The sequence below is a fragment of the Equus asinus genome, chromosome 22 (genome assembly GCF_041296235.1).
Source record: "Equus asinus isolate D_3611 breed Donkey chromosome 22, EquAss-T2T_v2, whole genome shotgun sequence".
In the NCBI taxonomy this organism is placed as follows: Eukaryota; Metazoa; Chordata; class Mammalia; order Perissodactyla; family Equidae; genus Equus; species Equus asinus.
This window is the reverse complement of record NC_091811.1, coordinates 58,651,156-58,677,866: the sequence shown is the minus strand read 5'-3', so window position 1 is coordinate 58,677,866 and position 26,711 is coordinate 58,651,156. Positions and strand designations below refer to the sequence as shown.

The 26,711-nt window shown below is 42.4% G+C and overlaps 1 protein-coding gene across 1 annotated transcript; it reads right to left on the bottom strand.

Annotated features, from left to right (window-relative positions):
• Nucleotides 1–11,198: 11,198 nt before the first annotated feature.
• On the bottom strand, nucleotides 11,199–26,503 carry LOC106832978 (retinol dehydrogenase 7-like). The gene is made up of 5 exons (XM_014843952.3): nucleotides 26,340–26,503; nucleotides 17,866–18,197; nucleotides 14,178–14,436; nucleotides 12,992–13,152; nucleotides 11,199–11,938 (listed from the first exon to the last, which is right to left on the bottom strand). Exons 2-5 carry the CDS (start codon nucleotides 18,176–18,178, stop codon nucleotides 11,715–11,717), a joined length of 957 nt encoding a protein of 318 aa, XP_014699438.2. The 5' UTR covers nucleotides 18,179–18,197; nucleotides 26,340–26,503; the 3' UTR covers nucleotides 11,199–11,714.
• Between the last annotated feature and the right edge of the window lie 208 nt (nucleotides 26,504–26,711).

Sequence of the window (26,711 nt, the reverse complement as noted above, 5' to 3'; positions counted from 1 at the left end):
AGTAATGTGCTTAAAAGCACTTGTAAATGATAAGACATTATTCATACAAGAGCCTTACTGTTATTGTTATCAGCCATGAACTTTGAATATTAATTCTTGTGGTTCTCAGATTCTAATCTCCCAACTGTCTCTTCCAAAAGGCCATTCTACTGAGCTTCTTATAAGATCCCTTTGCTTCTACCTTTATCACATATAATCCAATCACCTGGATCCAAGTTGGGGAAACTTACCTGAAAGAAGTTGAGTTTGCATGGGACCTACTTTCTCTTCTGAAATGACAATGGATCTCTTCTCCTTCTTTCCTGTATCATTCTTCTTAGCATGGCCAATGCCACTCCAGGGCCTCCAGGCAGCCTGGAGTTGACGTGGAAAGCCGCGGAGAAGGGAGTGTGAACAAAAGCACTGTAGTGAGGGATAAAAGGAGTACTGTGAGTCAGAGATACAGGGGAATGTGAAGGAGAAGAATGTTGAGTCTGTGTTCTGCTCCTGGCTACAACTTGGATCCCTGATAAGGGCAGCTTTCGGTAACTGTTGCAACAAAGATCTCTGCTGTGAAGTGTGTGAAACGGCAATTGAGGAAGATGACCTGCTGTTTGGGGAGCCTCTGGAAGATGTTGCTCCCTTTCTGTCCCCTTTGGCTTCCACATCTCCTCTGACTGAGTCATCTCTAACTCTGGCCTCCATCCACTCACCAGACTCTCTTGGAGACCAATTACCAGCCCCTCTGTATGTACCTTCTATAACCCTGTTTATCAGCCCAATTATCAACCTCTCTGCCTATGTCTCTCTGGAGTAGCTGTGCAGGCCCATCGTCGCTCACTGGACCTGTCTCATGTCTGACTTATTCTCCCTCTTTATCCCACTTCTTATGGGACCCTGACTTCTGAATGAGTCTCATCATCACATCACTCCATTCACCTCATTATTGGCCTTCTCTCTGCAATCAGCAGCCACTTGTTATTGGCCCCCAAATTCCCACACTCCTTTTATTCACGCCCACGAACAGTCTTATCAACCTTGCCTTCAGAGCCTTCCTTGCCACTGGGCCCTCCTGTTGCTCATTTATCCTTCTTTCATTTCCACCATCAGTTTTCCCAGCTTTATCACCAAGGTCCTCTCTGTCCTTCGACCATATCTACCCCAAGATGCCCCTAATTTCCTATCACCTCTGGGATTCTCTCTGAATCCTTTGGCCACCACACCCTCCCACCCCTCTCTTACCTTTATTTCCTGCTCACCAATAGGCACCAAAATAGTGTTCCTGGACCCAATTCCAATGTGTGCACGTGTCTGTGTGGGGGTGTGGAGGTTTCCCTACATCCAGCAACAAGCAGTCTCGGACACTAGCGAGGTGTTCAAGAATTCAACTCAATTCTGACACGCTTACTTGGACATAGAGTCGGGTGCCGCAGGTAAAGGGCTCAGTCCCACAAGACCTCCCTCCTCTCCAGACGTCAATCGCAATTCCAAGTTGTTACCTGTGTTTCTGACCCACCGGCTACAGATTGGAGGCTCCAGCGAACCCCTCCAACTCAGGATACTAATAGCAAGTCCAGATTATTAACTGTACTTCTGACTGATTGGCTGTAAATCACAGGTTCCCATGACCCCCTCCTTAGGTTCGATAAAATTGCTAGAACAGCTCACAGAACTCAGGAAAACTCATTTATTCACTAGATTACCAATTTATTACAAAGGATATTAAAGGATATGAATCAATAGCCAGATAAAGAGCTTCATAGGGCGAGGTCCTGAACAAAAGAGCTTCTGTCCTCGTGGAGCTTGGGGCCCAGCACAGTGGCTCATGGAAGCATTCTGGTTCCCCAGCCTGGGAGTGGGATCTCTCCAAACCCCCTCCTTTTGGATATTTATGGAGGCTTCATTCCATAGGCATGGTTGATTAAATTGTTGGCCTTTGGTGATTGATTCAACCTCCAGTCATTCCCTCTCCTCTCCCCAGACATCAGGGAGTGGGACTGAAAGCTCCAGCCTTCCATTAATTATTGGTTCCCCCTGCAAGCAGCCCTCATCCTTAGGAGCTCTCCAAAAGTCACCCCATTAACATAAGCCCTGTTGTGGTGGAAAGGGGCTTGTGATGAACAAGACACCCATTTCACCTTTATGGCTCTGAAACATGTTTAGGGACTGAGGACAAGAGATGAAATATTATAACAAAAGGTGGTCTCATTGCTCTTATTGCTCAGGAAATTCCAAGGAATTTGGGACCTGTGAACTAGGAACTACTGATGAAGACCAAATATTTATGAGAAATATATTTTGATCATCTGAGTGGTCAAATATATATATTTCTTCTCATAAATCACAATATTTCAGCACTTTTTTTGACATATGAGCCATTTGGGCCCCTGAATCCCAAATTCTTTTTTGCTGAGGAAGATTTGCCCTGAGCTAACATCCATCGTCAATCTTCTTCGTTTTTGTATGTGAGCTTCCACCACAGCACGGCCACTGACAGACGAGTGGTGTGGGTCCACACCCAGGTCTGGGCTGCCAAAGTGGAGCACACCTAATTTAACCACTAGGCCACCAGGGCTGGTCTGAATCCTAAATTCTTAATGAACCACTTTAACCCCCATCACTTGCTTTTTCCCTGTCCCCAGAGCACCCTCAGATATTGGACCCTGTTCCCCAGCCAGAGTCTTCTTTCCGGCTGGATAGCGCCTCCTCAGCTGACTCCATCCTTGCTCAGAATGTCACCTTCTCACTACACTTGACCCACTCCATTGATCCCACTGATCCATTTCCTCAACATCAACCCTCTAGACTCTCCTCTACTGTCTCACTCCACTTGAACTCTGACTCAATCTGACTTGATTCTGTAGGGGAGGAAGAACTATTCCTGTACCCTCTAGGTCCCACTGGCTGGTCTGAGAATTAAATTGACATGAGACAGAATAACAGGAGAAAATGAAACAAAGTTTGATTGCATGCATACACCAGAGAAACTCAGGAAAACTGGGTAGCTTGGTGAAATGGCAAAAGCCATTACCTTAAATACCATCTCCAGCTAAAGACAAAGCAGGATGTTGAGGGTAGTGGTTTGGGACTTCAAAGGGGAGGAAAGCAATTCACATGGAGATGGAAAAGCAAATGTTGGATAAACAAATGTTTGCTGGGCCATCTGTAGACAGTGTGACCCGAGAGAGAACTTTGATAAAAATGGTTTTAGCAAGGATCCTCCTAGTCTACCAATAGCCAGAGTTATCTACGGTGATAGCCTGTCCTGGGGACAGACCTTTTACCTTAAATTTTTTTAGGCAGTTAGGGGGAAGGTCAGAGTTTCTTTCAGAGTCTTTTGTTCCTAAAAATACTCAAGCCAAAGAGACACATTTCGGGGTGGCAAATTCAGATCCACCACAATTCAAGTGCAACTACTCACTGTTTGGGGCACTCATCTCTAGATAATGGATATTAGTTGACATCTTTTGTCCAAATAGTAGTAGGCATTGGCTGTGCAAGCCTGCCCATTTCAGCCTTCTCCTGTTGGCAGCCATCAGACAAGAACTCGTTCCTCCCCACCTTTCCACACTGTCATTTCCAGCAAAAACTTTCCTTCTCTGAGGTTGCCAGAGACTGGATCCAGGAAGACTCAACAACCAGGCATGTGGAGGCTGGAGCCCGCTTTCTTAGCCCTGAGATTGAAGAGCTTCTGTAGATAGAATCTGGGGAGAAGAAAGAGAAGAACAACAGATCTTTTCTAGATGACTGAGGCTAGATTCCCATCTGAATTCTTCCGAGGATACCTTGGAGCAGGATTTCTCAACCTTGACACTATTGACATTTTGGACCAGATAATTCTTTGTGGTGAGGGGCTGTCCCATGCATTGTAGCACATTTAGCAGCATTACTGGCCTCTCTCTACCCACCAGATTCCAATAGCACTCCCCTCAGATGTGACAACCAAAAATGTCTCCAGACATTGTCAAATGGCCCTTGGAGGACAAAACTGTCCCCCATGGAGAAGCACTGCTTTGGAGTAACTTGGTGACAGGCAGGACACTTCGGTCCCATTCATTCTGGAGGAACAAAGATAAACCAGACAGCAGCACAATTCTCAGCAGCATTGTGATCCAAAGACTCTGAAGGTAAACATTTCCAAAATATTTCAGAAATAAGGCCAGCCCTTTGGGGGTCTCCTCTCTCTGCACAGTTAGTCCCTGGTGGCTACTGGCTGCTGTCTTATAGCTGTTTCCCCCAAAGAGTCTCCCTTTGTCTTATTCAGAGGACTCTCTCATGACTTTTCAAGTTCAAATACAGGCTCAGGAATCCCTGATGTTGCCCCAGCTCCAGAGCTGCCACATCCTGAGGCCCAGCCTCTACCCTTACCACAAATTTAGCCCCAAACCAAGCCCATAACTCTGACTCAGGCCCACCTTGAATCCTCTCTCCCACTGCTGCTGCTTCTCTCCACATAGGACCAGTGGTGTGTCCTGCCCCATAAACCAGAATAAGGTATAGTCTCTCACCCAAACTGAAACTCAACACTTGGAATGGCACTGCTGCAGAAGCAGCTGGACAGTGTGGGGCTTACCCTCTGTGGTCCAAACGTCTCAGGAAATGTTTAGTCCTTCACCCCACAATCCTTCTGATTACAGCCTGGCCTCCTATGGACCAGCCTGCATCCTTCCTAAAGTATTTCTTCCCAGCAATGACTTCCAGAAGTATCTGCATGGTAGGAGCTGGCTCACAGGATCCAAGAGTCTCTGGCACAGATGCAGACTAGGAGCAAATTTCCAGAGATTGCAGCTCAAGAGCAGAAATGAGCTCAACAAAAAGAATAACATATCTAGGAATAAATTTAACCAAGGAGGCGAAAGACCTATACAAGGAAAACTGCAAGACATTACTGAGAGAAATTGATAATGACATAAAGAAATGGAAAGGTATTCCATCTACATGGATTGGAAGAATAAACATAGTTAAAATGTCCATACTACTGAAAGCTATCCACAGATTCAATGCAATCCCAATCAGAATCCCAATGACGTTCTTCACAGAGATAGTACAAAGAATCTTAAAATTCATATGGGGCAACAAAAGACCCCAAATAGCCAAAGCAATCCTGAGAAACAAGAATAAGCTGGTGGCATCACAATCCGAGACTTCAAAATACACTACAAAGCTACAGTAATCAAAACTGTGGTACTGGTACAAAAACAGGCATACAGATCAATGAAACAGAATTGAAAGCCCAGAAATAAAACCACAGATCTATGGACAGCTAATCTTCAACAAAGGAACCAAGAAAATGCAGTGGAGAAAGGAAAGCCTCTTCAATAAATGGTGCTGGGAAAACTGGACAGTCACATTCTAAAGAATGAAAGTAGACCACTATCTTTCTCCATACACAAAAATAAACACAAAATGGGTCAAAGATTTGAAGGTAAGAACTGAAACCATAGAACTTCTGGAAGAAAATATGGGCAGTACACTCTTTGACATGAGCCTTAAAAGGATCTTTTCAAATACCATGTCTTCTCAGACAATGGAAACAAAAGAAAAACAAGTGGGACTTCATCAGACTAGAGAGCTTCTGGAAGGCAAAGGAAACCAGGATCAAAATGAGAAAACAACACACCAACTAGGAGAAAATATTTGCAAATCATATATCTGACAAAGAGTTAATCTCCATAATATATAAAGAACTCACACAACCGAACTACAACAAAACAAACAATGCAATGAAAAAATGGGCAGAAGATATGAACAGACATTTTACCAAAGAAGAAAAGCAGATGGCCAATAGGCACATAAAAAGATGCTCCACATCACTAATCATCAGAGAAATGCAAATCAAAACTACACTTAGATATCACCTTACGCCCGTTAGAATGACTATAATCACTAAAACAAAAAATAACAAATGTTGGCGAGGTTGTGGAGAAAAGGGGTCCCTCATACACTGCTGGTGGGAATGCAAACTGGTGCAGCCACTATGGAAAACAGTACAGAGATTTCTCAAAAAATTAAAAATAGAAATACCGTATGATCCAGCCATCCCACTACTGGGTATTTATTATTCAAAGAACTTGAAATCAACAGTACAAAGAAGCTTATGCACCCCTGTGTTCATTGCAGCATTATCACAATAGCCAAGACGTGGACGCAAACCAAGTGCCCATCAACTGATGACTGGATAAAGAAGATGAGGTATATATACGCAACGGAATACCACTCAGCCACAAAAAGACAAAATCATCCCATTCACAACCACATGGATGAAGCTTGAGGGTATTATGTTAAGTGAAATAAGCCAGAGAAAGACAAACACCATATGATTTCACTGATTTGTGGAAGATAAACAAACTTAGGGACAAAGAGAACAGTTTAGTGGTTACCAGGGGGAAGGAGGGTGGGAGGTGGGGACAAGGAGTGAAGGGGAACACTTATATCATATCTAACAAATAATAATGTACAACTGAAATTTCACGATGTTGCAAACTATTGTGACCTCAATAAAAAAATAAATTTAAAAAAAGAGAGCAGAAATGGAATCATGGCTTCTTGGTTAAGAACCAAAGAAGCAAAAACCCGAGGGTAACAGTGTTGAGGCACTCAGGAAACTTCCATGTGAGCAACCTAGGAAATCTCCAACAAGGAAATGACCTGGGGAAGGTTCTAGAGCAAGTCTGGGGAGAGATTGAAAAGATCACCTGTCACGGGGCTCAGAAAGCTATGCCATGGGGGATCTGGGGGCTGACTCTGAAAGGAAGCACAAATGGATTTGGTGAGTACCTGAAGGAGTCACTCAGAGAGTGACTTATCAGAGCATCAAAGGAGACCTAGAGCGGAAGCCACTGGAAAACATCTCAATCCTACGCTGTGGGCAAGAAGCTGGGGCACATCAGTCAAGTAGGAGCCTTACAGGTGTGTGCCAGTAATGGCTGGCTGCCAGCTATACGTTCCTCTCCCCAGGCAGTCCCGTAGCCACTTCCAAACCAGAGATTTAGTAACCTCGCTGGATGAGAGCTTGGCCTGAACATATACAGAGAGTTTTTCCTTTGATCCAGGCACATGGTAAGTGCTAGGAGCCCATATTATTTGGCTTCAGTGTGGCAGAGGCGGAGTTTACCTCTCAAGCTCCTTGAATCCATAAATCTGTTTCAGTTGAAAGAAACCCAGTCCTGACCCCTTCCTCAGTCCTCTTTTCCCTCCTTGGGCACTGATGTGTATATTGAGTATATTGGTGCTGCCGTAACCTCCTGTTCTACAACTAATGGTCAGCCCCAGCAACACCTGGAACTAATTTATTAAGTCACTACCAGGTGCCACACACTCTTAAGCAAGTGGGATACATCAGTGAACCAAACAGACAAAGCCCTCTGCCTCATGTAGCTTAAAACAGCAACTCTCATATCAAAAACTATTTCAAACCTTCACCCCTTTCTTCAACCTTCTGCCCCAACCCTCATAGCAAATGTGCTGCATTCCCACTTCACAGAGGAACTAGAAGTCATCGGAAGGGAACTTTTCATTTAAAAATCTTACAAAATACTTGCAAGTCATCCTTCCTTTTCTCTTTCCTTCCTGTTTTCCAAGCTAGAATTGGTGTCCTTACTTCCCCTGTCACAACATGTTTCACACTGTTGTAACTTGTGGCTTAATTATCTATCTGTCCTGAGATTGGGGACCCCATCTGTCTTTCCCAGGGCTCTATCTTCAGCATCTGGCACTTAACCTCCATCTGGTACTCAATCTCCTGGGATAATGAGTGCCTCAAGGAAGCGTACCAGGAAGAGAAGCCGAACTCTGGGGGCGGGACTGCTTCCTGAGCGGGGCCAGTTTCCCAGAGGCACCTTTCTGGCTTCACAGCTGGAAGCTGCCTTGTCTCCATGTCTTCCAGAAGGCAGAAGTTGGAGATGTAATCTCATTGATGAGGTTCTGTCAGAGTTTTCTAGATCGCTGAGGGATCTTGAAGACTCCTCTGCCTGAAAGACTCAAGAGGGCAAGACTGGTCCCACTAGGGCTCTTCAGAAAACCTACTCTGAAATTCTAGCTTGGACTACATACCCCTCTCTCTGTTCCATGTCATGCTTCTCTCTATCCACTTACCTATGTTACTGGAATTATCTTTTTAAGTGTATATCTCTCTGTAATAGAACTCTTGGATACAAGTGATAGAAATCCGGCCCAAACTAAAGCAAAAAGAAAATATCCCCCATACAACCAGGGCGGGGGAACCCAAGGAGGTAACTAGCTTCTGGCCCAGTTGGACCCAGAGGGTCAAATCCTTAAGATTTCTTATTCCACCTCTCAGTTCTGCTTATCTCTCCTTGGCTTTATTCTTCAGAAAAGGCTTGGCTCTTTCCATGTGATAGGCAGGATGGCCACCAGCAGTGCATTCTTACACCCTCCAGTTGAAGAACCCTAGAAGAAAGGGAACTTTGCATTGTAGCCACATATCAGTCCCTAGTAATGATCTGGTTGACCTGATATGGGTCTTGTGCGAATCCCTAAACCAAAGACTGTGCTCCAGGATGTGCAGTTTTGTGATGAGTGAAACAGATCATTGATGTTAATATGGCTCATGGTTTCCTGTTTTGATCAATTGACTAAATATCTGTTATTTTCATATTTATTTTTAATGCTCAAATAGTCACAAAATAGATTTGTCTGGTGGGAGCCCCTGCAATCTAGCTTCTGTGTCTTTTTGACAAATTTCTTTATTCTTTGAGTACTTTCTTCCTTTCTGCTTCAACAAGATGTTCCAAGTTCATCTTGTGTGTTCCGTGCGCTTGTCCTGGAATCAATCGTTTCTCCAAGTAAGCTGCTTCCTTTTAGTGGAGAATGGTATTTAGAAGTCAAGACCTGGGTGTTAGGTGTTCTAATTGCTATTGCTGTTGTGTTGCTCTTCCCAGGCCCTTTCAGTGAACAGTGAATAGGGAACATATGTATTTATGTGTATGTATATATGTGTATGCATGTATGTGTACATATTTAAATATATATTTGTCTTTACCTGTATGAAAACCATGAGTTCACACCAATACCTCCAATTCCAATCCAAAATCACAGAGTTCATTAGAATTTCCAGGTTTCCACATTTGTAACTCATTCTCTAAAAATGAGAATCTTGGTCCTATTAATCTGTTTACTTATTTCATCTGTCCCCTCGTAAGTAATCAGTTGCCCATCACTGCACCAATTCCCTTCCGTGCACGAACACTGTCTTTATTTCTACTGGGCTCCAACAAGCCTTGCTGGGCAGCCCTTCTACATGGCCACAATTCTCACCCCACGTTGGCTTGGACATCTGCACTAGACAGCCCACCTGCACATACGGTCCCATCCCCCAGCTCATGCTCAGACTCTCCATGACACCTCACCACCCAATGCCAACGCCTGCTGCATGTGACCTGATATAATGGCTTTAGGACTGAATTTACAGAATGAAAGGGGTAAGGGGAAGAGAGAGTGCACCTTAATTTTTCTAAATGTTATTTTATTACCACAATTTAAATTATAATACATACCTTTATTTTTGAAAAATTAGAATATTGCAAATAATACTAAAGTCTCCTTTGACAGTCAGCCTCAATTTTGGTCTATTTTCTTTTTCTCTAGTGGCAACTCTTGCCGTTAGTTTAATGTTTATCCTTCTAAATGTTTTTGAAATGAGTTTACATTCACATACGTGTTCTTAAAGCATATTGGACATCTTATATGGTCTTTCTCCCTCTCTTCCTCTTCTGGGATTAAATGTAGAGGTTAAGAATACAGCATGCTCTGTCTGCTGCCGTCTTGAAACCAGAGATGTATTTTACTTTTCTTTGTACCTTCAGCATCTGGCACAGTGCTTAGGACATAGTAGTAACTCAATAAAACATTGCTGTCATTGTGTTTCTTAAGCTAGATTCCCACAAGTGAAATTATTTATTCAAGGGTTTTTTTACAGCTGCCAAATTGTCGGAAGAAATGAGGTAGTCTTTATTCTGCCATCAGAACTTTGAAGTTCAATGCCCTGCTCTTCAGGGCCGTGAAATCACTTATATGTGAAATCATATATCTCACTTATTTCACTCTTTTCATTCACTATTTGTATGGTAGTGATATTCAAGTGTATAGCAAATCTGCAACTTAGGAGGACCCTGACATGTGATCATCTATTTATGATGGCTTGATTTGTTGCATGCCCCATTTTAGAACCATATTTATTGCAAATAAAGGCACAACAGCAGTGACAAGTTTCATCTGTAACCATCTAGTTAGTGAGGCCCAAATCAAAGATAGCAAGAAATCATGATGCTCTAATTTGTGAAGTGGGATAATCCTATTAGAATGAGTGTATTATCTGAGACAGCAAATTCCCATGTCTCCAAACATAGCAATAATTCCAGTAGAATGTTATTTTCTCTTTGAAATACCTGAGGACAGTCTGCATGAGACATCAAATGCAAAAGTTTTCAATATGAGAAAAGCATAGTTTTATCACTGTAGGAACAGAAAAGTTGGCACAGCACCAGAGCTCTACTCATCCATTTAGGCAGCCATGGGATCTGAGGTCAGGAGACCTAAGACAGGCCCTGCCCTGAGCTGGGGATTCTCAGAATTCTGAGAACTGAGCCTCTCTCAGTTTCAGTTTTCACATCAGCAAGTCGGGATAATAAGAGGACCCCTACCTCATAGTATTATCATATGAGCTAGATATTTTAAGAAGTGGACGTAGTGTGACAGGCACAAAACAACATCCAATTGGAAATTGCCACAAGGGACACAAGGATAAATGATTGTTTTAGAATATTTGAAGGGTAACTCCCCTTGAACGTCCTCCACAGGGTGAAGGAAGCACCCAATTCTGAGCACCTCAGTTTATCTTCTCTTTGAACTCTTGAAACAAACCTATGGGGCAATATTCTTCTCATCTAAGAGATGAGGAAAGAGACAGGAGTGATTCCTTTGCCCAGAGTTACACGGTTGGAGGCAGCAGAGCTGGGGCCTGACCTCAGCCCTTTTGACTCCCAAAGCTCCTGAGACCCAAACCTAGGGAGGGAGCGGCAGAACTGAGAGGAGTGGGTGAGGGCAGGAGAGTGAGGTCGGTCAGTGGCAGAGCAGGGGTCAAAAACAAGGCAAGGACGTGGGAAGGCTTTCACAGGAGAGTCAGGAGATGGTCACTGCCAGAGAATCCGGGCAGGGGTACTTAAGTCTCAGTATTAAGAGTTTAGAAGAAAAGGACTAAATTATTTAACTTATTACTTTATTTGAGAAAATAATTTAATGATTAATTTTCAGAAAGCCAAGGTACCAAAAAAAACTGCTAAAGAAAGAAAAGAATTTATATCTGAAATACAATGTCACCAATCATGTATGATTTTCAAGTTAGGAGCTATGACCTTGCACACATCTTTTACAGCAGTTAAGAGACCCCATGACCCTTTGAATTTTAATAATTCTCTCAGCAGAGTCATCCTGCACTGGGATGATCTGGCCGGAATCTGAGTACTATGAGGCAGGAATCTTTGTTTGGGGCATGCGTGAATCTTCAGCACCCTGAACCATACCTAGAACATGGGAGGTGCTCACCAAGTAGTTTTTGGGACAAGTTATCTGGGAATTTGTGAACTGAAATATGACAGGGCCTCTAGGAACCAGCTGAAGTAGACAGCTGCGTGTTCCCCTGGTTCTTTCTCCTCCCAGGAGGAAACCTGACCTTTTGCCCCCCATCTAGAATCAGCTGTGTAGGCCGAACTCGCAGACTACAAAGCATCAGCGGGCCTGACCGCATTTGCAAAAAGACTAAGAATAAAGTCCGCCACAGATGTTGGTAAATAAGACAGAGGGAGAGTGAAGCATACGGCGTCCCAGCCAGCAGAGTAGCGGATACGAGGGTGGACGGCGGTCAGGGCGTGCTCCATGCAGTTGGTGACCAGGCTCAGATCCTTCTGTCCTAGAGATGTGAGTTTATTGTAATACTGGCAATCTGTTATAGAGAAAAACCGTTAGAACTGTAGTAACAAGTTGATATGAAAAGCAGGAGAAAATACGGGTACAAACAGTATTGGAGGAGTGGGAGAGGGCAGGCCAGGAAGAGGATGGCCTTGTGTTCCGGGTCTGATACTGGGTGGTCACTGGGTGAGAGGAGGCAGGGTGCCAGGCTCGGAGCACAGGCCCTGTAGCTGTGCTGTCCAGTACTGCAGCCGCGAGCCACATGTGGCAATTGAGCACAAGAAATGTGATCAGTCAGATAGAGATGTGCAATAAATGTAAAAATTCACACTGGGTTTCAAAGACAGTATGAAGAAAAACTGTGGAATATCTCAATCACAAGTTTTCTCTTTTGAGGAAGATTGGCCCTGAGCTAATATCCATTCTCATCTTCCTCTGTCTTATATGTGGGACACCTGCTACCACATGGCTTGATAAGCAGGGCCGGGGATGCCAGCTGGGCCACCCCAGGCCACTGAAGCAGAGCTCGCAAACTTAACTGCCAGGCCACCTGGGCGGCCCCCAGTCACAATGTTTTATGTTGATTACTTGTTGAAATGATGGTGTTCTGGATAGAGTCTATTCTGGATTAAATTCACCTGTTCGTTGCCTTTTTTATGGCAAATTGAAAAATTAAAATGACGTATGTGGCTTGCATTTGCGGCTCGCTTTATATTTCTTTTGGCCTACAGTTGCCTGGAACCACATTGCCAGGGTTCAGTTCATCACTTCTCCACTGACTAGCTGAGTGATCTTGGGAAATCACTCGCCATTTCAGGCCTCAGTTTCCTTATCTGTAAATGAGGAATAACAAAGGCACTTTCCCTCTCGGGCGGTGAGGATTGGCTGAGTTAATTCTTCCACAGGGCCTGGCACAGAGCTCATGTGTATTGAGTGGGTGTGGGGCTCAAGGGAAAGCCATGGCCTGAGCAAGGCAGGAGGCGCAGCAAGAGAGACTGGAATCCAGCCGGCACATAGCAAGCACTCAAGGTTTTTGAAGTTAATGACTTTGCCAGCCTTGCTCTGTGGGGGTCCAGGAAGAACTTACAGCCTTTGAAGTACTTGTCTCCATAGCTCTTCTTCACCTCTGGGGACGCTTGGCTCCAGATCCCCTTGAGTAGATCCTGTACATTGTCAGGGCAAATGGATGTTTTAAAGTTCCCGGGTACTATGATAGCAACACGAACGCCAAAGGGACAAAGCTCTCTTCTGAAACACAAGACGAGAGAGAGTGAACCAAGGAAACAGCCTTCATCTGTGACCTGATCAATCCTGTTCCTTCTTAAAGAAATAACGCCCAAGGCCAAATGTTCAAGGAAGGCATTTAGTTCGAGGAAGAATGTGAATGAGAAGACGCAGGCATCATACCAGGGGAAGATGTCCAAGAGACAGTCCCAGGGTCAATGCCCACAGATAGCTTCTTTCCCAGATCTGGAAAGCTCCAAGGGCCGAGGCGCTAGTGCTGCCTCTTCCTGCCCCTCCCACACCTGTCTCTCCAGGCCCTGCCCTCTGCGACAGCTCTCTGAACACCAGAGCCCCTTCCTGCCCCTGCCCAGGTTAGAACTCCTGTCCTCTGTGAAGGCTTCCTTGGCCTCTGCCCTGAGGAAAGGTGAGTCACCCCATCCTCGGTGCCTCCGCACACCTGGTACATACTCGTATTCATTTTAATATATTCATTGCACACCCACTACAGAAGTTTTTCACACACGGAACTGGGTTCAGATTCTGGCTCACCCTCATGCTTGACCATAGAGAATCACATCTAACTCACGGGGCTTCTGTGAGGGGTAGATAGAGCACTGGGCACAGCACTTTGCCTTCAGATTAGCCCACCAATAGTCACCCTTTCCTCAGGGGGAACCATCTGTCAGGCTTAGTGACTTGTGGCACTTAATTAATAAGGCAAATAATTCTTTAACAACAGGCTATTATCATTCACATATTGAAAATGCATTATGTATAACATTCATTTATATTTATATATATTTTTGAAGAAATATATTAAATATGTTTGGTACACGTAGACATTTTATAGAAATGGCAATAAAGACAGAATAAATCCTAATGTATTTTTCACTTTTCTTGATGGATTGTCTAATATGATTGTAAGATTTGGACATTCCGTTTTCAAAGTCCCTCATTTTGGTCCACACCAGCATAATCAGAACCCAGGCCCATCATTCATGAATACACTCCAGCCACAGGCAAGACTGCCTCAGTGGGCTGGTCCTTACCTCAGGCTGTCAGAAAAAGCTTCTACACCGAACTTGGAAATGCAGTAGCCACCACCAAGCACAGATAGTCTCCCAGCTGGGCTAGAAACATTGACTACTCTTCCCCTGGTCTTTCTGATCAGGGGAAGCAAGCTCAGGGTCACCTCGATGAGGCCGATCAAGTTCACGTTCAATATTTTCAAGAAATCATCTTTGGTCAGCCATTCATTCGGCGCAGCTGGCACACCAATGCCAGCATTGTTCACCAAACCCCACAGACCTAGTAGAAACAAAGAGAAACTAGAAATGGGAGACACACTTAAGAATCATTTCAGTGTTCAAATTACATTCTCTTAAGGGAGATAAACCATAAACCTAATAAACTGTCAAATTACATAGTGTGTCAGAAGGATTTCAATGGCAAAAGAGCAGGTGAGCAGGTTGGGTGGCAGGTGAGGAGTGTTCATTTACCGTATTGAGTCGGGTAGTCAGGACAAGCTTTGAAAAGTTGAGAACTGAGCAAAACTTACAGAAGAATGGGACAGTCAAAGGGACATCTGGAGCAGATAGTTCTGGGTGAAAAAACGCTTCAATAAATATCACCAGGTGTTTGTCTGGATGCCTGACCTGCTGGAGGAACAGCAAGAAGCCCAGTGTACCTGGGGCAGATGGCGAGAGTTAGGGAATGGGAGAGACCTGGTCAGGGAAGTAATGGGATGTCAGATCACGCGGTGCAGTCTAGGCCATTTTAAAGAGCTTTACATTTACTTCAGGTGAAATGGGAAACCTCTGCAGGGTCTTGAGTACAGTAATGACAAGATCTGTCTTATTTTTGAAATGTACTCTGTGCGCTGTTGAGAACTGACTGAGGGTAGACAAGGGCAGATGCAGGGTAGCTGGTAGGAGATTATTGCAGTGATCCTGGCGTGAAATGATGATGGCTACAGCCAGATTGGTAGCAACAGCACACTAGTCAAAAGCCAAACTCTGAACAAATTTTAAAGATACAGTATAATTTTCTGACATTTTCAATATGGTGAGGGAAAGGAAAAGCATCATCAAAAATGACTTTGTTGGAATGAAAAACAGAATGGAGTTACCATTTACTAGGATGGGGAAGTTTTAGAGATGGGCAATGATCATGAGTTCAGTTCACTAAGGTTAAACTTGAGATTCTCCCAGACACTCAAGTAGAAATGTGGAGGAGGCAATTGGAAATTTGAATCTGGAGCTCAGGAGAGAAGTATGAGTTGGACATATAAGTATGGACACCGTCCATGTCCAAGAATTGAGCCCTGAAGGCACTCTACATTAAGGATCTGGGAAAAGTGGAAGAACAAGCAAAGGAAACTGAATCTGCATTGAGATGAGAGGAAATAAGTTCTAAGAGATTGGTGTCCTGGAAGCCAAGGGAAGAGGGTGTATCAAGAAGGAGAAAAAGTGGTCAAATGCTGCTAGGTCAGGTAGAGTGAGGACTAAGAATCAACCCTTGGATGTAGACGGCGAAGGTCAATGAACATCTTGATAAAAGCAATTTGGGATGGGTGTGGGTGCATGATTAGAAATGCTTTAATAGAAAATGGGAAGGGAGATTGGAGGCAATGAGTACAGATATATCCATAGAGGAATTTTGTGGCAACAAGAAAAAGATTTGGGGGTGGTGATGGTGGTAGTGGTGAGAGGATGGCAAGATGGGAGAAGTAAGTAGTGGAGAGAGAAAACCAATGATTTAGGAGAACAGGAAAAGGGTAGAATTGCTGGGAGGTTGCTGAATAGGCCAAGGAGGATATGCTCTATTGCACACATGAATGGACTGGATTTATACGGGGAGGAAGGCCAGGCAGGCTGTGCTGGTGCCGACGATGGTAAGTGGATAGGGGAGCTGGAGAAGTCTGAGGAAATTCTTTTCTAATTGCTTCAGTTTTCCTCAGTCAAGTTGGTATCAGCTCAGAGTGAGGATAGCAGAGAAAAGCTGGAGGTATGAGGAGAAAGGAAAGGTTTGAAATGGTTGTCTGGAAATTGGGAGAATGAATGGAGTATGACTGTACATACAACAGCATAAAAGCCCACTAGAGGTTTGTGTTCATGAATTTGTCATGAGACCAACTGAACTCATCTGTGAGTTCAGTTTTTTCCACCTATGCTCAACTCCATAAGGGCAGGCATGGGGCAGTGAGAGATGGTATTACCCAGGCTGGTGATTTTTGCCAAGTGAGGACAACTAAGGGTGAGAGAGAGGCAAGAGAATCTCAGGCCTTTGCAGTGGGGTGATCATAGTAACAGATCGTGGGATGTAGGTGGGTAATGAAGGAAGAGAGAAAATCAAGGGGTGAGGGTTGGTGAAAAGGTGGTTGGATCAATGGATTGGAGGTCCTGGTGGGCCCAAGAATATCTGGGATCTGGGGAAGAGAGCGAGAGAGCTGGAAGGAGTAGAGGTGGCTGTTGCAAGAATGCGATGCATGCAGCTGAGATGCCTCATGCTTCTAGGAAATTAATGAGATCGGCAGGCCTCAACCCCATTGCCCCTGTCTTTGCTTTGAAAAACCTACAGAGCTCAGTGAACAACAGGACCAAATATCATTTGTTTTAAAATTCCTAAGCTTTGGTGCAATATCCTGAAGCAGTATGGTATCGTGCCTCACATGTTAACTGTTGCACCCTCCCATACCTGATGAATGATAGTACCATGAGTGCATGATGCCTGGCAGCGTTGACTGTGGCCCCTTTCCTTCCTTCCCATTTAAAACTGCACTGGAGGGGCTGGCCCTGTGGCCAAGTGGTTAAGTTTGTGCACTCCGCTGGAGGTGGCCCAGTGTTTCGTTGGTTCGAATCCCGGGTGCGGACATGGCACTGCTCATCAAGCCACGCTGAGGCGGCGTCCCACATGCCACAACTAGAAGGACCCACAACAAAGAATACACAACTATGTACTGGGGGGCTTTGGGGAGAAAAAGGAAAAATAAAATCTTTAAAAAAAAAAAAACTGCACTGGAATGTGAGTGACCCACAGAGAGTGAGGTCAGAGGTAATCTCAACTCCCTGCCAACGTTTTACTGGGAGGGAACTCTGCACAAACTTTGTCACTCAGATATGACTTATTAACCAATACCTTGCTGCACTCTCCCCATGACCTTTGACACTTCCTGGTGCTTTCACACACCGTGACTAGAATTGATGATGGAGGGCAACGTGTAGGGTGAACGGGTCCAGGTGACAGGGTCCTGGCAACTCTGGGCAGTGCCTCAGAGAAAAGTCTCTGGGAAAATAGATTGTAATTCACAAGTGTAGCTTATGATTCATACATTCATCATCTCATACCCACTCTCATTACCCAAAACACCTGCAAATTAGAGTTGCCACACCACCATCACCCCTCTCTTCCCCTCATTGCCCTCCTATCTTTCATTCTACCTTCCCTCCAGGTACATACATGCACCTTTTAAACCTATTTCCTCACTTCCTTCTACCTTCCACCCTGAGATATATAGTTCCACACAACCTGATTTTTTCGGGGCAGTGTCAAATATAAATATTTGTTCACTTACTCCATGAATACTAATGTATTTGGGAGTCTTCGTGTAATGAAAACAGCACCCCAATTTATAGCCCCGACCTGATCCCCGAGACTTTTCACCTGGCATGTTATGTGTTATTTCTACAACACTGAGGACAAAGCAGTCTATCAAACGGACAGACGCCCTGGCCATACCTCTGTCCCCTGTGCGCTCCTTCACCCACTGGGTGGCTGCAGCAATGCTCTCTGTCTTGGTCACATCCAGGATCACCGTCTCCAGCCTGTCTGATGTCCAGTCTCTCAGCTGCTCGGCCCCCTTCTCCGTCAGACATGCGGCCAGCACCCTCAAGCCTCGCAGGTCCAGCTGCCTGGCCAGCTGATTCCCAAAGCCCGAGTCACAGCCTGTGATGAAGACGTACTTGTCTCGGAGGTTGCTCACCACCTGCCTCTCCCGGTACCAGCGCAGGAGGTAGCACAGGCCCACAAGGGCTGCCGGGTACAGCCACATGGCAGAGATCTGTCCTTCCCTTCAAGAAAGAAGAAAACTCTTCCAGACTCACTCAGATCCAGCTTATGTTTGCCTACTCGTTGATTGTTCTCTGCTTTACCTTAGATCTACTCAATTTAGTTATAGTGACATCTGCAATCATTAATCAGCTTTCACTGTAATTCTGTAGGTTGGTTATTTCAGAGGCCAGAGGCCTTTGAGGAGTGTATTTGAAACATAGGGGAGCAGGATGATTCTAACAGGCTTAGGAATGAATATGGAACTCCCTGTTCTGGTCTTGTATCTTTAAAAGGGAGTGTTTGCCAAAAGTTTAGGTGTATTAGGTAAAGAAAGGAGATAGCCAGTACTGGCAGCTTTAAGCATTTGGAAATAGATGCATCTTAATTCTTCAAAACTGAATTCATCAAAATTAAAAGTGTTACTATTCAAAATTTCCAGGCTACAAATTGGTTTTCTCTCTTTTTATCAAAAAATACATTTAAGCAACTTTCTGGAATAAAAAGCATAGTTTGCAGTTCATTTAATCTTAATTTTTATCTGAAATTTAATGTTGAATTCAATAAATATTAATTTGTGTTAACATCCCCATTACATAAAGGCAGTGGAATCCTAAGGTAAATAAGCTAAATATACATATTTAGAATCAAGAGGGGAACCTAGAGAAATATACAAAAACTATTACAAAGAGAGAGTAAGAAGCAGTCTCCAGGTGTTGGGAGGAGAGCATGATGAATAGGCAGACCATTGAAGATTTTTAGGGCAGTGAAACTATTCCATGTGGTACTATAATAGTGGATACATGTTGTCATACATTTCTCAAAACTCATAGAATGTACGACACCAAGAGTGAACGCTAATGTAAATTATGTTTTTTGCATCATAATGATGTGTCAGCATAGGTTCATCACTTGTAACAAATGTACCACACTGGTGGGGGTGATGATAGTAGGGGAGGCTATGGGTGTTTGGAGTCAGAGGGTATATGAGCACTCTCTACTTTCTGGGCAATTCTGCTATGAACCTACAACTTCTCTAAATATAACGTCATAAGAGAGAGTGAGAGAAAGGTAAGAGCCATGAGATGTACCAAGAGCAAAAGAGAGAGAGATTATATCTGACCGGGAAAATGAAGGCTATGAATAACTTCCATAGGCCTAAGACTCTCCTAGGGTAACTTTAATTCAGACTCTCTCGTTTGGAATTCAGATTCATGTACCGCACTGTGTTCTTGACATCATCACTACCCAGTATCACAGGTTCATAAAAAATTTTAACCTTCTATGGGATATGAAATACAACACTCAAATAGAAATAATATATCAAGTTTAACAACTTCAAAGAGAACCATTATTCATTCTCCTACCCCAAGTTAGTTTCTTCCTAAGTCTTTCTTATTTTAATAAATAGCACCTCTCCACCCAATTATGCAAACCAGAAAACTTGGAGTCATTCCTAACCCCTCTTGCTCCCTCAGGCCCTATATGTAATCCATATGTTGATTAGTTGTGTCCTATTGATTCTGTTTCTAAAATAAATCTGGAATCCAGCAACTTCTTTCCATCTCCAGTCATCTCTCTGTCTAGAGTCTCTCTCACTTCTTGGCTGACCCTTGCCATTGTCTCTCAAGTGCTCTCTGAATCCCATGTGACTTCCTCCAGTCCTTTCCCAAGAGTTAGAGTGGCCTCACAAAGCTATGACTCAGGTCACGATGCCCCTTGTGTGGCTTCCCTGTGTCCTTAACACGAACCCTCCAATCTCACATGACTGAAAGGCCTATAGGACAAGTCTCTGCCTAGCTTTCCAGGCTCAACTCACGCTCTTTTCTCCATTGCTCACCACTTCCAGAGTATGGAACATGCCAAGCTCTTTCCTAACCCACGACCCCATACATTTCCCTGTGCCTGGCCCCTGTTTTCCCCATTCTTCATCTGGCTAAACTCTTACTCATTTTTCAGTTCTCAGTTTAAATATCAATACGTCTGAGCTGCTCTTCTGACCCACCAATACAAGTTGAGCAGATCTGCCAGAATACCTTCTCACCATTCTTTTTATTTATCCTTCCAGCTGATAAACGGGATATCCACACTGGACATTCTGTTTCACCCTGACTGGTTCCAACCAGCCAAAACTGTTACGGATCAGTGAACTTTGAGTAAATGATGTGTGTTACATCCCCATTGGACATGAATGAAGACTCTCTACTGACCAAAGAACAGCAGAATATGATTTAACCAAACACATATGGGCTTGAGCAGCCATTCTGCTCAACCCAGGGTTACCACCCAAGGGGAGTCATCTGCCTGCCACAAGACACGCCAGTAGTCAAGAGGTAAGGTGGTAGGAGAGAAAGGGATTTTATTACGGCTTGCTAGCAAGGGGAAAATGGCCGACTAACGTCCAAGAGAATCATCTTTCAGAACAAAGACTACAGGCCAGTTATGTAGGGAGCTGGTCTCCGGGTAGGGGAGGCATCTGGTTTAGTTCCTGGTAACCTTTTGTTTTACTGGATATGCATCAGAGACCGGAGCAATGCTCTATACCCTGAAGTTTCAGTTGTCATTGGTGATGGATATCAGCATAGACTCTGTGCCCAGGGGGTCATCACATTCCTAAGGAACTCAGAAGAACAAAGTTTATGACTTATCACAGCTGGGAGGGGCCATAAAATCTACAGAGCATGTATACCTCCCGGAGAGTGCATCTCCAGCTGGGTTAGTTAATCAGGTCATTCAAAGTTACAATATGGTTTCTTTTCTACAATATGGCTTCCCTTATGTCAACCTTGTGTTGAGCTGGTTTCACCAGGGCACAGGTTTCAATCCTTAGGGTGCATAAGCACAATGAACTCCTCCTTTCAGCACATAAAGATATCTGACTTCTCTCTTTTGTGAGGCTCCTACTGAATTTCTGTGCTGCCATGTGTTCCACTACCCACATTTTGTTGATCATTGTGGTGGCCCTTGTCCTTTGTCTGCATGGTAGTTATCACAGTCTGCAATTATATATCTAGTTGTGTCTTTAGCTATTTAATGCGTGTCTCCCCTGAAGACTGTAAACTCAGTGAGGGCAAGGGCAGTGTCTATTTTGTTTCCAACTCTATCCCCAGAACCTAACTCTTAAATAGGAGTTAAAAAAATTGTTGACTAAAAGAATAAAAGAAAAAGGGAGATAATGAGTCGAATAAACCTTCATTGTTTTCATTCTGTTTCTTATTATAAATTGTGTTACTGTGCAAACTGATGCAAAAACTCACAACCACAAAATTACCGTGTCAAAAGTATGGGTAATTTTTAGCTTTGGGATGTATCTTGCCAGATTACTTTATAGAAATTACAAGTTAATGTATTGTGTCAACAAAGTAGAAATATTATTGAACAATGGACAGAGAATGGGCGCAAAGAAGAGGGAATAGAAAGGAAAGCTTCAGTGGGGAAGCTTAAAGGCCTGGAATGGGAAGGGATGGAAGAAGAAGGGAGGAAGGGAGAAAGCATTTGTAGAGTAAGCGGAGGATGGGGTGGGGGGGGGGGGTTGGTGGCAGGGAGGAGTGGGAAGGAGCTAATGGGCTAGCAGAAAGACTTAGAAGAAAGGACATCATTGATGAGACTAACACACTGAGAGGACCAGAAGGGGAGAAATCCATAATCTTGGAAAAGAAGCTATTTAGAATGAATGAGGAGGCATAAGTCAGGAACCTGAGGGAATGCCAGCCTTCAGGACGAGAATTTCTTGGTGAAAAAGAATATACTTCCTCTGAAAGAAAAAGGGAGACGAGTGGGGCAAAGTATTGAGGGGAGTCAACAAGAGTTGAGGAATCTGAGAGTAGGTTGATTACGGACATGAAGAATTCCTGCACAGCTTGGGTTTGGACTAGTGACCAACCCTCAATGTGATTTCACAATGACTTCAAGGTAGCCATTACAGATATGTTCAGAGACCTACAAGAAACCATGCTCAAAGAAGTAAAGGAAGGTCTACTCAAATAGAGAATATAAATAAAGAGACAGAAGTTATATATAAAAAAAAGAACCAAATGGAAACTCTGGAGTTGAAAAGCACAATAACCAAAATGAAAAGTTTATTACAGGAATTCCACAGTAGAGTGGAACTGGCACAAGAAAGGATCAGTGAACTTTAGAATAGATTGATAGACGTTATGCAATCTGAAGAACAGAGGAAAAGATAGAATGAAATAAAGTGAATAGTGCTTCAGAGAAATGTGGGACATCTTTAAGTGCACCAACAAACACATACACAATTGGAGTGCCAGAAGGAAAGGAGAAAAAGAGCAGAAAAACATTCAAAAAAATAATGACTGAAAACTTCCCAAATTAGCTGAAAAATGTTTATCTACACATCAAAGAAGCATAGCAAATTCCAATAAGAATAAGTGCAAAAGGGTACACATCCAGACATATCATAGCAAAAGTGCTGGAGGATGAAAGTCTTAAAAGCAGGAAGAGAAAATGACTCAACAGGTGCAGTTAGGGACCACCACTCATATTAACAGCTGAATCCTCATCAGAAACGATAGAGACCAGAAGGCAGTGGGATGAGATATTTCAAGTGCTGAAAGAAAATCTGTCGACCATCTTGTATTCAGCAAAGCTATCTTTCAAAAATGAAGGTGAAATAAAGGCATTTCCAGGTAAACAAAAACAGACAATTCTAGTAAACACACCATAGAAGCAATCCTAAAGGAAGTTCTTGACGATGAAAGCAAGAAAACCCGGATGGAAATTCAAATCCACGTGAAAACATAAAGAGAATAAGTAAAGGTAATTATGTAGTTATAAAAGGTAGTATAAATGTATATTTTTTTCTTTCTTCTCCTGATTTTATAAGTAATTATATAAAACAATACATATGTAATTGTATTGTTGAGCCTATAACGTATAGAAAGGTAATATATCTGCATAACAGCACAAAGGAGGTGAATGAGAACACGATTGTACTGGAATAAGGAAATGACCCCAGATGGCAATTTGCACCCACAGGAACAAGAGAAAAGAACAAGAAATGGTAAATAGAAGACAAGTATGACAAACTGCATAAATGTGTACTTGCTCTTCTTTTTTTTTCAGATTCTTTAATAGACGTAAAAATTGTGTAAAGGAAAGATTGTAACAATACATTGTTGGATTTGTCGCATGTAAAGATGTACGATGTATAACAATAATAGCACCAAATAGAGGAAGAGGGAACAGAGCTATATAAGAGTAAAGCTTCTATATGTCACTGGAAGAAAGTTAGTATAAATCTGAAGTATATTCTGATAAGATGTTTATGGTAAGCTCAGAAGCAACCATTAAGAAAATGTCTTTTAAAATATGGTAAAAATTATTAAAGGATTTAAAACTTACACTTAGAATATGTTTACTTAGTGCAAAAGAAAGCGGTAAGGAGGAATAGAGAAATGGAAAGTAGATGAGACATAGAAAACCGAAAGTAAAATGGCAGATGTAAATCCATGAATAATAACGTTAAATGGGAATGCATTAAAAATGTATAGTTCTGACTTGACCAATGAAATAAATTCTTCAATAAACAGTTTCCCTTGGAATTAGATGCGGCCATGTGAATAAATTCTGAGAACAGGAAGTAACAGAAGTGTTAACTAATGATTTCTAAGGAGTATTTTTTTTTTAATTTAGGAATTTCAATGTGGAAGGTATTTTTGTTTAATTTCTTTCTTTTTTTTTTGAGGAATATTAGTCCTGACCTAACATCCACTGCCACATCCTCTTTTTGCTAAGGAAGATTGGCCCTGAGGTAAAATCTGTGTCCATCTTCCTCTACTTTATATGTGGGACGCCTGCCCCAGCATGGCTTTGATAAGCGGTGTATAGGTCTGCACCCAGGATCCGAACTGGCGAACCCAGGCCCGCCAAAGGTGAGTGCGCAAACTTAACCACTCACTGCACCACCAGGGCAGCCCCTGGAAGGTATTACTTTTAGAAAAGATTTATTGAAGTATAATCAATGCACATTAAGCTACACATATTAATTGTATCATTTGGGGCCAGCTCTGTGGTGTAGTGGTTAAGTTTGCCACACTCGACTTTGGCAGCCCAGGTTTGTAGGTTCAGATCCCGAGCACAGATCTACACCACTTGTCAGCCATGCTGTAGTGTCAACTCACATACAAAATAGAGGAAAACTGGCACAGATGTTAGCTCAAGGAGTATCTTCCTCAGCAAAAAAAAAAAAAAAAAGAATACAATTTGATGAGTTTTGACCTGTGTATGATATGTAACCATCACCACAGCCAAGATAATAAGTTTCTATCACTCTCAAAATTTGTTTGAGCCCATTGCATCCATTCCTCTCTCCCATGTTCCATCTTCACACAGTTACTGGTCTCCCCTCTATGACTAGAGATTAGTTTACCACTTTTAAAACTTCATATAAATTGAATGATTGCAGAATGTACACTTTATTCCGCCTTGTTTCACTGAGCATAATTTTGAAATGTATTCATTTTGTTGCATGTACCAAACAATGGTTCAGTCCTTTTTGTAGTTGAGCAGTATCTCATTTTATGGGTATGTACCACAATTTATTTATTCATTCAACTGCTGGTGGATATTTGGGTTGTCTGCAGTTTGGGACCAATCCAAATGAGGCTGCTATGACTATTCATGTACTAGTCTTTGTGTGGTCATATGCTTTCATGTTTCTTGGGTAAATATCTAAGAATGGAATGGCTGAGTCATATAATAAGTCTATGTTTAAATTTTAATAAATTCCAAATTGTTCTTCAAACTGGTTTGACCATTTCCCATTTCCAGCAGCACTGTATGAGTGTTGCACTTGCTCCATATTCTCATCAGCACTTGCTTTGGTCAGCCTTTTAAATTTTAACCATTTTAGTAGTGAGTGGTGGTATCTCACTGTAATTTTAATTAACATTTCCATAATGACTATTGATGTTGAGCATGTTTTGGTGTGCTTATTTGCCTTCCATATATCTTCTTTGGTAAAGTAACTGTTCAAATCATTTGCCTGTTTATTATTAAGAGTTATATGTATCTTTATTATCTAGTTGGATGAGTTCTTTATATAGTCCAGACACAAATTCTTTTCCAACTACGTTTTGTACATAGTGTCTTTCCATCTGAAGCTTGCCTTTTCATTTTCTTACACTGTATTGAGGTATAATACACATACAATAAACTTCACGTATTTAAAGTGTGGAATTTGTCACACATATGTATCTTATTATAAAAACATCAAGAATTTTAAGATAATGAACATATCCATAAAAATTTACTTGTGCCCCTTAGCAATCCCTTCTCCTACTCCTCCCCTGCTTTAACCATATCCCAAACGTTTAGACATGTCATGTTTTCATTTTTATTAAGTTGGAAATACTTTCTAATTTCTCTTTTGATTTCTTCTTTGACCCACTGATTATATGCACTTGACAAAGATGTGTATTCTATTGTTGGGTGGATTGTTCTGTAAATAACAACTAGTCAGGTTGGTTGATAATGTGTTCAAGTCTTCTATATCCATACTGATTTTCTGTCTACTTGTTATGTCAGTTATTGACAGCGATGTTGAAATTTCCAACCATAATTGTGAATTCGTCTATTCTTTCAGTTGTATTACTTTTTGCTTCAGGTATTAAGCAGTTATGTTATTAAGTCTATATATCTTTCAATTATTGTGTCCTTTTCATGAATTGATCTCTTTATCATTATAACATACTCTCTTTATCCCTGGTAATATACCTTGCTATGAAATTCACTTTCTCTGATATCAATATGGCCACTCCAACTTTTTTGTGATCACTGCTAGCTTTCCATCTTTTTCTGTTAACCTGTATATTTCCATCCTTTCTTTTTTCTTTTAACTAATATCTTTATATTTAAGGCAAGTTTTTATTTGTTAGCCACAAATACTATAATCCCCCCTTACCCATGGGACACGCAGTCCAACATCCCCAGCGGATACCTGAAACCAAGGATAGTACCAAACCCTGTATATATTATGCTTTTTCCTATACGTTCATATCTATGATAAAGTTTAATTTCTTAATTAGACACAGTAGGAGGTTAACAACAATAACAGAATAAAATAGAATAATTATAACAATGTACTGTAATAAAAGTTATGTGAATGTGATCTCTCTCAAAATATCTTATTGTAGTGTACTCACCCTTCTTGTGATGATGTTAGATGATAAAATGCCTACATGATGAGAGGAGGTGGAGTGAATGATGTAGACATCGTGTTGTAGCATTAGGCCACTACTGACCTCCTGATGATAGCTCAGAAGGAGGATCATCTGCTTCTGCACCGCAGCTGACTGTGGGTAACTGAAACTGGGGAAAGTGAAACCACAGAAAAGGAGGCAATAGTGTCGTTGGTCTTTTTTTTGAAATCCAGTCTAACTACATCCGCTTTTTAATTGGGGTATTTAGATTATTTACAGTCATGTGATTATTGGTATGGGGTGGTTTAAATCTACCAGTTTTCTATTTGTACCATGCGTTCTTTGTTCCCTTTTTGTTTTTCTACTTTCTTGTAG